General features: G+C 39.2%; 1 protein-coding gene across 6 annotated transcripts in view; it reads right to left on the minus strand.

Moving 5' to 3' along the window:
• Positions 1-14,331, minus strand: part of ERCC6 (ERCC excision repair 6, chromatin remodeling factor) — a 75,790-nt gene that overhangs the window by 19,104 nt on the left and 42,355 nt on the right. For all 6 annotated transcript variants that reach the window (XM_027098549.1, XM_027098550.1, XM_027098546.1 and 3 more), the window contains 3 exons: positions 13,083-13,218; positions 2,229-2,399; positions 1,344-1,520 (listed from right to left, as the gene is read on the minus strand). In XM_027098549.1, the coding sequence (XP_026954350.1) occupies positions 1,344-1,520; positions 2,229-2,399; positions 13,083-13,218 (484 nt within the window). The remainder of the gene's footprint in view (positions 1-1,343; positions 1,521-2,228; positions 2,400-13,082; positions 13,219-14,331) is intronic.

The following is a 14,331-nucleotide window of genomic DNA, read 5'->3' on the forward strand; positions in this document are numbered from 1 at the left end:
AGAGACAGAGACAGAGACAGGGAGGGAAGGAAAGATAAAGCAAATATGGCAAAATGTTAGCAAAATGCTAACAATTAGGGAATCTAGGAGCTATTTTTACAATTCTTGCAACTTTCTGTTAAGTTTGAAATTATTCCAAAATAAAGAGTTAAAAAAAAAAGAACAGGATACAGGAAGGATAATGGGGATTCAGTGGAGGAAGAGAGCTCCCGTAAAAGTTAATTAAAAATCAAAAATCATTCAATCTCAAAATTTGAAAGGTATTAAAATGGTTTTTGACAGTCCTCTAATCTTAAACGTCTAAAATTCTTTTTCTAGTTATGTATTTTATTTCTGGCTCAGTCATAACCTGGCTGGTACAAGCCCCCACCTGAGAGCTGTGCAGAGACCCAGCCTCTCATGGAGGCTAGAGCCTGCCCCCAAATTCCATAAACCGCCCTCCAGTTGGCCTCACCTCCTAACGTTCCTGTCTGTGACAAGCCCACTCTACCAGTCACCAGGCCTGAAGCCTCAGGGGTTAGCTACAGCAAGCTCACCACTCTCCCACCAATTTCCTTTATCTTATCAACCTCCACATCTTGTTTGTTCTGCCTAGAAAACGCCACTTGGGACTCTTGCTTTGGACCTGCTTTCTCAGGACCATCACCCACATCCAGGTCCAGGCTCTCATCACCCTCACCCCCAACAATTCCTGCAGGTCCCTCAATGCCAGCCTCCCTCCCACAACTACCTGCAGCCTGAGTAACCGTCCAAGAACAGCCTGCTCCCAGCCTCCTGCTCAGACACCTTCAGCGGCTCTTCCCTGCCTAAGCGCTCCTGCCTCCCTTCAAGGCCCCCACTGCCAGCATCCACAGCTTTCCTGCAACTCCTCCTAAAGCATCTCCAGTCCAGTCAAGCATGTCTCCTCACTGCTCATGGTCACGCAGAGTGTCTGCATTATACTGTTGCTCTAACCTAGAATGTCCCACTTTTCCCAACCTGTTTTCCCAGGATCAGGTTAAAGGGTATACGTCTTCTTAAGTCTTCCCTCATGTCCCCTTTGCTAAGCTTGTAAAGTACTTTATAAGATGCACTACCCAATTTCCACTATTACATGCCGTCCAGAAGTGACTCACTCTTATAATTTCTGACTGCTCTTGAATATTTTACATGATTTTTTAAAAACTCATCTGGAAAGTTATGCGCTATCAAGCAAAAATAATTTTGTGGTTTTTTATCAGATACCAATTTATAAGCTTGGTCATTTCCCTTACATTCTGAATGACTTGGCTACAAAGTATAGTATTTAGTAGGAACGTTTTAAATATTAAAACACCAGAAGTGTCACCTGCCTGATACATTACCTGTACTGGGGAGGCATTTGAATACCCCCCCATGGTGATGGGGACTGAGAACTGCTCCATAAACACAGGCAACGTGCCCAACTTTCCCGGGAAGATGAAATCAAAGAGTGACCACAGCTCACGGAGGTTATTCTGCATCGGTGAGCCAGACAGGATGATGCGATGAGGGGTGCGGAACTGTTCGGGGAAAGCAAGGACTTTTCTGTTAAATTCACCTTTTAGCAGATGATCACCAACCCTACCCCAAAACACTCCCATGCAATCTTATTATTTAACACAACTACATATTCTTTTGGTCTCCTCTAAAACGCAGACATTTTATGAAACTTTAATTCTTCAATTACACATAGATTAAAAAAATATATATATAGGGAAGAATTTTTCTTTCTGTTCAAGCTGAAGACTATGGACTAGAGTTGGATTTGGTTACATTCTAACAACTGATCCCTATAAGAGACATTAAGTAATGTGAACAATTAGAATTTTAGAAAACATGATTAAGTGCAAGAATGAAAAGTGTTCTGCATTAAGGCAAAATGTGTATTTCAAACTCCTTATGCAAAAGCACAAGGAAAGGGCTTCCCTGGTGGCGCAGTGGTTGAGAGTCCGCCTGCCGATGCAGGGGACATGGGTTCGTGCCCCGGTCCGGGAAGATCCCACATGCCGTGGAGCGGCTGGGCCCGTGAGCCATGGCCGCTGAGCCTGCGCGTCCGGAGCCTGTGCACCACAAAAGCGGAAGAAAAAACAAAAGAAGAACCCCGGACAAAAAAAAAAAAAAAAAAAAAAGCACAAGGAAAGATTAAATAAGTCTGTTACTAAAAGCAGAGTTTATTCTCAATTAAATATTATCCACCTGGAAACCCTCCTTGTTATTAAAGGTCACACCTGTTTGCAAGCAAGAGTGATGGCAGCATTTGGATTCCGAATTTTGTGTCCTTCGTCCAAGATCACATAGTGCCAGTCATGCCTGCTAATATCATCTTGCATCAGTCGAACGTAGGAGTAAGAAGTGATCAAAATCCCATGACAATGAGCAATATCTCGAATTAGTTTCTCCTAAAATGATGACAAAATGGTAAAGACAGTTTTAAATAAGAAGTTAAATGAGGATGACTCTTAAAATCAACCTTTTAAGGACTTCTCTGGCGGTCCAGTGGTTAAGACTCCCCGCTTCCAATGCAAGGAGCATGGGTTCAATCCTGGTTGGGGAACAAAAATCCCACATGCCATGTGGCGTGGCCAAAAAATAAATAAATAAAATCAACCTTTCATGTGGAGAAAAGGGAACCCTCCTGCACTGTTGGTGGGAATGTAAATTGATACAGCCACTATGGAGAACGGTATGGAGGTTCCTCAAAAAACTAAAAATAGAACTACCATACAACCCAGCAATCCCACTACTGGGCATATACCCTGAGAAAACCATAATTCAAAAAGAGTCATGTACCACAATGTTCATTGCAGCACTATTTACAATAGCCAAGACATGGAAGCGATCTAAGTGTCCATCGACAGATGAATGGATAAAGAAGCTGTGGCACATATATAAAATGGAATATTACTCAGCCATAAAAAGAAACGAAATTGAGTTATTTGTGGTGAGGTGGATGGACATAGAGTCTGTCAAACAGAGTGAAGTAAGTCAGAAAGAGAAAAACAAATACCGTATGCTAACACACATATATGGAATCTAAGAAAAAAAAAAAAGGTCATGAAGAACCTAGGGGTAAGATGGGAATAAAGACACAGACCTACTAGAGCATGGACTTGAGGACATGGGGGGGGGGAAGGGTAAGCTGGGACGAAGTGAGAGAGTGGCATGGACTTATATACACTACCAAACGTAAAATAGACAGCTAGTGGGAAGCAGCCGCATAGCACAGGGAGATCAGCTTGGTGCTCCGTGACCACCTAGAGGGGTGGGATAGGGAGGGTGGGAGGGAGGGAGACGCAAGAGATATGGGAACATAGGTATATGTATAACTGATTCACTTTGTTATAAAGCAGAAACTAACACACCATTGTAAAGCAGTTATACTCCAATAAAGATGTTAAAAAAAAAAAAGAAAAGAAAGAAATAGCCATAGGTACCAGGAACAAACAGGGGATGGGCAGGGAAGAAATAGGTGAGGGAGATTAAGCGGTGCAAACTTCCAGTTGCAAAATAAATGAGTCAAGGGTGAAATGTACAGTGCGGGGCAATCTAGTCAATAACTATGCAACATCTTTGTATGGTAACATAATAATTAGACTTATCATGAAGATCATTTTGAAACCTATAGAAATATTGAATTACTATGTTGTGTAACAGGAATTAACATAGTGTTATAGGTTAATTATACTTCAAACACAAACTCATAGAAAAAGAGATCATAGTTGCGGTTACCAGAGGTGGAAGATGGGGGGGAGGAGGAACTGGATGAAGGCAATCAAAAGGTACAAACTTCCAGTTATAAGCTAAGTACTAGGGATGTAATATACAACGTGACAAATATAATTAACACTCCTGTATGTTAGGTATGAAAGTTGAGAGTAAATTCTAGAGTTTTCATCACAGGAAATTTTTTTCTATTTCTTTAATTTTGTATCTATATGAGAGGATGAATGTTCGCTAAGCTTACTGTGATAATTATTTCATGGTGTATGTATCTCAAATCATTATGCTGTACACCTCTTACTTCTAAAGTGCTGTATGTCAATTATATCTCAATAAAACTGGAAGGAAAAATAAATATAATAAAATGTTTAAAAATTAAAAAAATATCAACCTTTCAATCATGATACAATCTAAGACACTTTATAAATATGTACACAAACATAATATATACAACAGAATTATACATTATCAGCAGTGGAAGTTTATGTTTCATTAATCTGTAAGTCGTAAACACTGACTAGTATGTCCACTACTGTGGGGGAGGAGGGCTCATAAGAAGACCAGAAAAAGGTATAACATGTAAACACTTACCCAATTTTTATTTTTCCAAAACATCCTTTGTGTCAATCCTTGTTAAACTGAAAATAACACAGTAGATGGAAAACGGTTTTTTTTTTTTAAAACGAAAGAAAATGAGAGAAAAGCCAATGAGACAAGAAAGACAAATCCAGGAGCTCTGATGATGTATAACATGAATTCAAGAAGGATAGAGTACAAAGGCTATAAAAGAAGTGATTTTAAAAATGATAGAAAAAACTTCTGAGGAGAGACTAGAGTCTATAGAACAAAACACCGAAACAGCCATACACCTGGGTACACACCTATTAGATGTCTGAATCCCCAAAACAAGGGAAAACGAGAAAATGCTGTAGCTTCTAGTCAGAACAAAACAGAGTGAAAAAAGATTCCCTGCAAAGGAAATCTGTGCTGGATATCTTTTCTGCAACACTAAATACGTCAGAAAACGAAGGGCAAATCTTTCCATAATTCTAGGGGGAAAGCAAAGACCCTGGAATTCTGCATTGATCCAAATTAGCAGTCACGCTTGACAGAAAAAAAGAACAAATTCCACCTTTAGCTGGGCAAGGACAGAAAATAAACCAGAAAGAGATGGCCTAGGAACAGCATGCTACCTCCAGCCGGTGCAGGGGTGCGGTCACTAAAAGAATGCAGCTCCTTTCCCTGGTGGGAGAAGAAAGGTGTTCAGGACCCCGTACTCTGCACAAGAGCAGGCGGCAGAGCTCCCCGCCTCATGTTCATCACAGACTGAGTGCTCACAGCAACTCTGAGAGAGGACAGAGGTCCTTACCCCCAATTTACAGAGGGGAAAACTGTGGCTTATCAGGTCACATAGCTGGTAAAATGGTGGTAGGATCTGAGCATAGAAAAGCAGCCAACTCCAAAGCTAATATTAACTGAATATTAGGCAACACTGCCTCTTACTTTACTATAAAAGAAAATATTTTTAAGGGAAGGTTACATGTAATATACCTACCATTCTAAAATTATTAAAATAATAATTAAGTAAATACTAAAACATTGTTTTAAATACTAATGAAACTGTTATGAAATTATCTAAAATATAAAAAGGGATCTATTTTTGCATGATTATAATTCCAGTTTAATTTAACAAACCTAGAGTGAGAACAGGGGAAATTAAGAGTGTACTAAAAATCCCACCTTATCAATGGTAGAATGGAGCACAGGTGATGAACACTGTTCATGTCTTTATCATGACAGAAAAACAGATTGAAATACATTCATAAAAAATTTAAGCCCAGGGCTTCCCTGGTGGCACAGTGGTTGAAAGTCCGCCTGCAGATGCAGGGGACACGGGTTTGTGCCTCGGTCAGGGAAGATTCCACATGCCGCGGAGCGGCTAGGCCCGTGAGCCATGGCTGCTGAGCCTGCGCGTCCGGAGCCTGTGCTCTGCAACGGGAGAGGCCACAACAGTGAGAGGCCCGCTTACCGCAAAAAAAAAAAAAAAAAAATTTAAGCCCAGTTATTGATTAATAGTTGCTACTTCAGCATAAATACCAGAAAAGAAATAGACTGTAGAACTATCAAACCACTATCAGGAAAAAAATAGATATAGGAATAGAAAATTTTCTAATAGGAAACAGAAAAAGAATTAAGAAAATATAAAAAGCAGAAAATACAATAAACAGAAAATAAGACAGCTGGCTTCAGACCTAACATTTATGTCAGGGTCTCCACATGACAGTGGGCTGTCAGCTGTGACCCTTTCCACTAGGAAAGTACGGCCAAAACCTGGCCTGTGTTTAAGAGATGAGACCCAAACTAGACTGGTACTGAGATTTAAGAGTATGGGAACTATTAAAGATATCCCAAGGAAATGCAAACAAAAACAGGGCAGGATCAGAAATACAAGTATCAGACAACAAGAAGTGAAGAGGAAAAGGAGGGCCTCTTTTGTATTTTAAGGAGACAACACACTAGAGAGAAGAGCCAGGCCTTTACCTGCCTGCCCGGAGCACTGCACCAGAACCCAAGGCACAGCCCTTAGAGCTATGCTGGCAAAGTAGCACATCCACAGCCAGCAGGGGACACGGCCACAGCTTCTCAGAGTTCGACAGTCAGAAGAGACAGAGGAAGACTAAAGGCAACTGAAAGCTTATAGTTAGGATCCAAAGGATCGGAGTCTCTCCATCAGTGAGCTTCTTTTAACAGCTCTCAGCAGAGCCTTAACCCACACAAAGATACTCATTCCCCACACCCTACTGAGGCTGAAATCAAACCCAGCAGCCAATACAATTGGCTAAATAAAGACAGTGAGACAGTAAGAGAAAAACAAAAATCAGGGAAGCTTAAGGACAAAACCTGGTCGAATTGATAGAGAAAAAAACTAAGTAACTCTTTGAAAAGACCAAAAAACAGACAGACCTCTGGAAAGTCAGCCCGAAGAACAGACTCAGATGGGCAGCATGAAAAACATTAAAGGAGTCACCCCAGAGGCAGAGAACACAAAATGTTAGCCAATGCCACGTGCAATCCAATGCCAAAGAATCTGAACTTTGACAGAGAATGTGAACATTACCCAAAATGGACCCCAAAAAATGAGACAAACCCATCAGACCAATACTGAAGGACTTGAAAAGGATGTTATGCTTTTCCCACCAGAAGTCTACTAGACCCAAAGGGTTTTACGAGTGAAGTAGGAATCAATCCTGTTATTTAAACGGTTCCAAAATACAGAAAAAGATAGAAGGCTAGCAAAACCCTGTTTTCAAAACTGACAGAAGCAACATACTCACACAGTGTGTGTACTCCCCAACTAGAGATTCATTACTTTATAAATAAAACCTAGCACTACATTAAGCTAACAAGGCACAACACAAATAGAAGAATAGCTAAATATTAGGAAAACTAATACAATAATTCATGTAATCATAGTCATACAAATTTTATAAAATTCAACATCTTAAAAAACATTATCTTAATAAACAAGGGTTAAAATATTTTTTAATTCAATAGACTATAAAAGGGTGTTAACAATGGCCAAGAAAATTCTGAAAGAGGAAAAGAGAAACTTTTCTCATGTCATAATACACTCAAAACTTCAGAGTTAAGAGCTATAACACCTGGTACTAGTAAAGGCTCAACAGTTGAGAGCTGTGTTATTAATATGACTACTGTTTTGCCATCTTCCTATTCATGATTTTCCGCGCCTATGCAATACTACATCGAGGGCCACACCTGATTTAATCATTTCCTGACTTTTTTTTTTTTTTTAAACCTATGATGAATGCAGCACTAAATACCTCAAGGCTCACAGCCTTACAAACACACGTATAGACTCTCCCATGCCTCGCCTTACCCACTTCTCCCTGACTACACTGCTACTCCACTGCCACCGGCTCTGCCACGGTGGCTAGTGTCCAGTGAAGAAAAGCAGGCTGTCCGGAGATGCACGGTTCCACCTCGAACGCATCCCACCAGTCCTGAGACTTTTAGAAGCCAGAGCTGATTTCAATAGCTCCTCCACATCTGAATTTTCCACTGAGATTCTAGGCAGGCAGCTATCCCAACTCTATCCCCATCTCTTCCTCCTCCTGGGACAGCAGTGGCTGCCAGAAGCCCTGAAGCAGGTAGGGCGTGGAACGACAGCAAACCGACACACAGGAAGGCCCCGTGCCCTGTGCTACTCCAGGCACAGAGCTATGTGCCCAGAGAGAAATGGGAGAGTAAAACAACGACAACTGTTTGGGGCCTGAAATACAGCAGAAGTGAAATTACCACTCACATTTATAAACTGTCCGCTGGATCACAGCCAAACCCTGCCCATGTGGACCTACTTGCTCATGACCCTGGAACTCCTAACTGCTAGACGCAGTGACTCACCACAGTCACTCCACTACCCTCCAAGGAACGCCACCCTGAACTGGATTTCGGACATCACTTTACCACAGTTAAACAAACGAGATGCCATGCCTCTCAAATACATACCACCAGAGTGATGTTTAGCTTCTTCGACATGTCTAAGAATTGAAGTTTATTTGGAAAATTCTGTAACGTTAACTATAGAAATACAAAATTTCTACCATATTCGAAAAGATGTATGATGGTAAGAATCAAAGATGCTTTTATAAAAAGAGTAAGAAAATTTTTTAATGTCCACATTGAAAACATAACCTCCACTTAACAGCCACTGGGTAAAAACACATCTAAGACTATTTGTTTTTACCTGATTCAATCTCAGAATTCCGTAACTGCCTAGACCGGAGTTTCAACAATGGTGAATTGTTGAATATTATGGACGTCTCTATCCAAACACTTAAGACAAATCATCTCGGGCGGTTTCAAATTAAAAGCTTGTAAAATATGTAACCTCTCCTAGTTTTTGCAATTAATAGGGTACATCTGCAATTAGCCTGACTTACTGAATGCAGTGCTGTTGTCATTAAAAGATGTCTGTGAAAGTGCTGCTGTTATTACGGAGGCTCAGGAGACCAATCCCTCCTAGAGGGCAAACAGTGGACTGGTAGAAAACAACAGCCATAAATCACACTGTCAGGCAGCAGGGAGAGCGGAGTGGAGCACAGGCACATGAAGGCCATTCACGGTAAACACAGCACGGCAGCTTCCCAGGCAGGATTTACTGCACCTGTAATTAATTAAAATTTCCTTCAAGCTAAATCTTTAATAAACGAGGATTTGTGCTGACAATGAAGAAAAAAGGGCTCCAGCAACATAATTTTACAATATCCCTCAAAGACCAAGCATAGCATCTATCATTTCTTGTTTCAGGTGTATACACCGTCTCGAAAGTTAATGGGAACTACATCACATTGTGTTGTAATTTGTGTACCTGGAGCGGGTCTGAAATATTCAGGATGCTTGAGGGACCATGTGGCCCTTTTCTACTTTTATCTGTTATGTTTTTACTTGTCTCCCTTCCAGCTTTTTAAAAAGCCAAGTCTTTTTATTTTAGTGTTTCAGAAAACGGGCCTTTTTAAAAAACATGTGATGGTAGTTGCATCAGATGGCCATGTTTTCCTGCGGTCTGTTCTTTAGTCATACCTTGCATTTCCCAAAAAGAATTTTAACACTGTATCATTTGGGGGCCAATGAATCTAGACACGAAGAAGAAAGGTCTAGACGTGAATGACTATGAATATTTTTGATAAAGCAGGTCTGAACCTTCTATCTCGAATGTATTTATATTGAATCCCTCAGAAATGTCAGAGCATCTTTTCTCAAGTACTGAGATGAAGATGTCTACCACATTCTTCGTTTCTAATTGTAGGAATTACCTGAGTAGACACTGTATGCTGGGGACCATACTAAGTTTATCGTGCATACATATTAATCCAACAAATCCTCAAAAAATTACCAAAAATAACCCATTTTCAGGAGATCAAACTAGGCTCAGAAAAGCTAAGTGACTTGCACCAGGTCACAAAGCTATAAGATGGCAGATCCAAGATTCCAACCCTGGTTTGGTAATTATAAAATCTATGCCTTTATGCCATTGTCACATTTCCTAATCCTATGCCTCTAAATACCATGAATGGATCAAAATGATCTCTTTGAATTATCAAAACTATTCCACAGAATTACTATATCCTACAAGGCAGGGAAAGATGGGAGAGCTACAAAGTGACAACTGTTTCAGAATATAAGCAAGAAATTTCTCATTACACATCTTCCAACAAATTGAAAAAAGGGTCCTTAATAATTAAACTTTACAACACAGTGCTAAAGTTGCCACCCCCTGCTGTGAGTTATGGGATAAGAATTACAAAACTGCCTTCTTTTATTATCTTTTCATATATTTTCTTTCCCCAAGAAAATGGTTATCTTTTCAAGATCAGTTAAAAACATCATATCCATTTTTTGGAGTCCTAATAGCATCAAATACCTGCAATGTTATGTTTATAGTTATTCAACAAATAAATATTAATCAACTTACATATCAAGTTTCTCTCCATTAGAAAAAAGGATCATAAAACATGAGAAAAGGATAATCTTAGATTCCTAGTAAATGAGATTTCAACTGACCATTAAAGGAGATTCAGAGCCTGAAAATGTCTTTATCTGATTTGATCATCTGGTTGAAAATATTAGCCACATATTTTTTTGCAAGGTTGCTGGGTGTGCATTTGATAATTCAAAATTATGCTGTCAACCAAAGAAAATATTAACAAAGATAATATAGGATCACCTGGTGAGAGAGGTGGGAAGCTAAAAGGCAATTTAGGGAAGAAAAATGATAGATGATCTCCATTTAGAAGCTGTTTGATCATTTGATAGCTCTTCTCTAAATGAAAAACTTCCAAAATTTCAAAGTTTTACATCTTACCAGCTACAACAAATCATTAGAAAAATAAAAATAATCTATTTGAATGATAAGCAGAATAATTCTGGCATTATTACTTTTTTAAGTTTTCCAAAGAGAAATTCTCTTCTCTTCCCTATTTTCTCCAGCACTGAATAACCCTACACCAGAGTGCTGCTATTATCAATACATTTAGACACGACAGCTGGTGCGCACAGAAAGTTCCCCCATGGAAAAAAGAAATTTCAGCCTATAAGGATGGAAAGGAAGTTAGACATTAGATGCTGGCTTAAAGGACACAGCAGCACTGACAGAATATTTGAAATGTGATTAAGAAATGTAAACTCTATTGCAATCTAACACACACCTTTAAGCCAACAGGTGTGCACGGAGTGGCAACAAAGATCTGTACACACAAATACAAAAGGAAGGAGCAAAGGGATCAAATGCCACTCAGTCTTCTAATCCAGAAGCCAGAGTTCTGATCTTGGAAGTGTTATAACAAGGCCTGTGCAGAGGAATTAACACATTTTCAATATGTCGTCATCACAAATAATAAACTGATATTAAATATTAATAATAAACTGATTGTGTTTTTAAGTAGAGAGTACGGTTTGAAAGATGCGAAAGAACATCTTTTCAATCTTTTGCATAACAGCTTACATCTTTAGAGATCTGAGATACTTTATAATGAAAAAGGAACTGTCCAAAGAGTTAAGGGTCAGAGTAAAAACACAAGTCTACTGCTTTTCCTCAAAAGTTAAGAAACTTCAAGTTAAAGCTCTTGGTAAACCATTAAGTACTAAAAAAATTATGAACAATCATATATATGCATGTGTCTGTGCATAACCAGACACCTCAGAAGGTGCAAATCACTGTAAACAAAAGTGAAATAATTGTTTGCTCTCTAAGCAAGTTAAGGAAGCAAATCTCACCAACAGAGACACTGACCAATGTCAATTCTATTTTCATTCATGAGTCAATGTATTTCATTTACATGAAGGTTGCTCTTCAGGCTATAATAACAGAAGAGACTCAAGTGAGCCATGATATGGTAAAGGTGTAAAAGAAAAAGCACAAAAGAAATAAAAGGATAAGGAGGAACATGCGAAAAATTTGCCTTTTAAAGACATTCATCAACTAATGAATCCTAGTACAAGACTTTGCAATACAAAATATTAAGAAATGTCAACAGACAATGGAAGTGAAAAAAGGAGTCAAAAATGTTTTACAAGAATGAGGACAGGATAGTTAACAATTTAGTTTGACTAGAAAAACAATCTAAGCTGCTATTTTCATGCTGCTGAAAAAAAAAATCACTTTTGTTTTTTGTTTTGATTGTGGTGTTTATCCCACTTCATTAATTATTTCAACTCATTTGTTTTCTATTTATCATTTAAAATTCAGGGCAAGTATGCTGTTTTTAACAACAGCTAGTAAAAGCAAGATTCCACCTCACCAAAGTTGAGCTACCAAATTATATACTCCTGATTCACTTTTATCAAAAGTTCTGCTTACTCATGACCATGAACAAAATGGGAATTTGGAGGAAAGGGGGTACTGGCAGAATTACAAAGACACTGGAGTTTAGTGGCTCGCACGTATTTAACTGAGCGAGGCAAGCATTCAACAGCTCTCTCAGCTCGCACTGCTTTCATGGGGGCACAGAGACCTCACTCAAGAGCTGTGAAATTCAGGACAGAAAGAACTCATAGCAGACTGCCACTTCTTGTCTACAGAGTAAACCTGCAAACCCACAGTGAAAATATGTAATTATTATCTATTGTCTATAGGGCCCCTGGGATACGATAACGATGAAGACACAGTCTCCACACTGCAGAGCTTACAGTCTAGATGGTAGACAGACATGAGGATTAAAAAAGCATAATACACCCTATCTATGCTACCCAGAGGAGAAGAGATGATAAACCTTTTTGATAATGTGTGGGTAAAACTACAAGTAAGTGAGAAAATGCAACTTTCAAAGAACAGTGATTAGACCTGAATGGTAATCAACGATTCAGAGAACAAAAAACAACTTAACTAAAAGGCAACAGTACAAATTACAAAATGGCAGGCTGTTCTTTTGTTCATTTAAAATACATTTTAAAAGCATGTTAACAAATTCATTTATCAATTAAGAGTCATTTTATTACATTTTGTACCTACTTTCCTAAAACTGTTTAAAGTCTCTAATGCCCCCAAATCCAGCCAGTTAACTGCTGCACAAGCCCCCTGATTTCTGGTCCCACTCAGGGTATCAGGCTTGTGTTTCACGGGACAAGAACATGTCACCACCATGGACTGTTAGAATGACAAAGCCTCCATTCATAATTATTTTAAAAATACGGAGCTCTAAATTAAATCAATAACAATAAGTTTAAATGCAAGAAAGAAACACAGGAACATACACTTCATAAATAAATGGATCAAAGCAAAAACAATTATGTAAAACAGAGGGCTTTAAACCAAGCAAAAAGATTCTGAAGTACTGTAATGTTACCTTTTTGTGGGTAAAGGACCCAGTTTCGTGCAGAACTGCCACTCGGAACGGAGGCCACCACGTGTGAAATTCCTTCACCCACTGATGCATCACTGTCGTGGGACAGACAATTATAGTCGGACCCAACCCCTCGAACCTGCACCCAAAATGTCCAAGAAGAAAAGACAACCATGAAGGACAGCATATGGGTGATCAACTGCCAAAAAACAAAAAAGAACAAACAAAAACTTAACAGCTCCAAAAAGAAAATCCTAGCTTTGGAAATTTACTGATATTTTCTTTAAAGAAAAAGCTATTGAGGATAAAACCCACCAAGTGAAATCCCTACAACTCCATTCATCAGTTAGTGAGTGCAGGTATTAAGAGGAGACACCAGCTACTACACATCAAAAGATAATGTCTATAGTAAAGTTAAAAAAAAAAAAATCAAACAAACATTACCTAACAAAAATACTTTTCTCTCTCCTTCCAGATTAGTGAAGGCATTGTACAGTACATCTTAACCTAAGTGAACATAAGAGTGTCTTCAATTGGTCTGAAGCTTTATAGTCTACCAAGAGTTTTCACCCACAAGATTTCAATCAATCTCACAGCCTCGGGAAGCAAGCAGGACAGAAATCCTGCGGTGTTCGGGCTGCTGTGCCCGAGGCCCCCTGGTTACCAGGAGATGGAGCAATGCCTCAAGTCGGTCTTCTGATCGCTGCAGCCTGCTCTTCCACTACATGGTGCTGCTCTTTTCTCCACGTGATAAAAAACAAGTGGGTGAGCATCACAGTGACCGTTTCTCCCAGAAAGCCCAGGCCAACGGAAGGCAAGCCGCTCAGTTCTTGTGTAAAGCAGCTGAGCACTACGTGGCAAGAGCTTTAACAAGAGTCGCATGTTGACCAAGCGATCCCAAGACAAACATTTGTGTACTGCGATACATACTGTAGCATTATTTATACTGTGGAAAAAGTGGACGCTGCCTGAACATCTGTAAATAAGAGAAGGGCTGAATAAACCATCTTTACTACAGCACTACAGGCTGGTGGTTAGGAGCACTGCCTGGGTCTGAATCCCAGCTCTGCACACACTAACGGAACCTCAGCTTTTCATCTTAAAATAATAACAGTAGTGATCATACCATTTATATGAAGATTAAATCAACATCTATAAAGTGCTTAGAACAGAATACAGTAAATACTATTAGGGTTTGTTAAATAAGAGGGAATATAATATAACCATTAAAATCGTCTTTGAAGAATATTTA

This window comes from Aethalodelphis obliquidens, unplaced genomic scaffold, assembly GCF_003676395.1.
Source record: "Aethalodelphis obliquidens isolate GAN/ISIS:26980383/991018 unplaced genomic scaffold, ASM367639v1 scaffold124, whole genome shotgun sequence".
Lineage (NCBI taxonomy): Eukaryota > Metazoa > Chordata > Mammalia > Artiodactyla > Delphinidae > Aethalodelphis > Aethalodelphis obliquidens.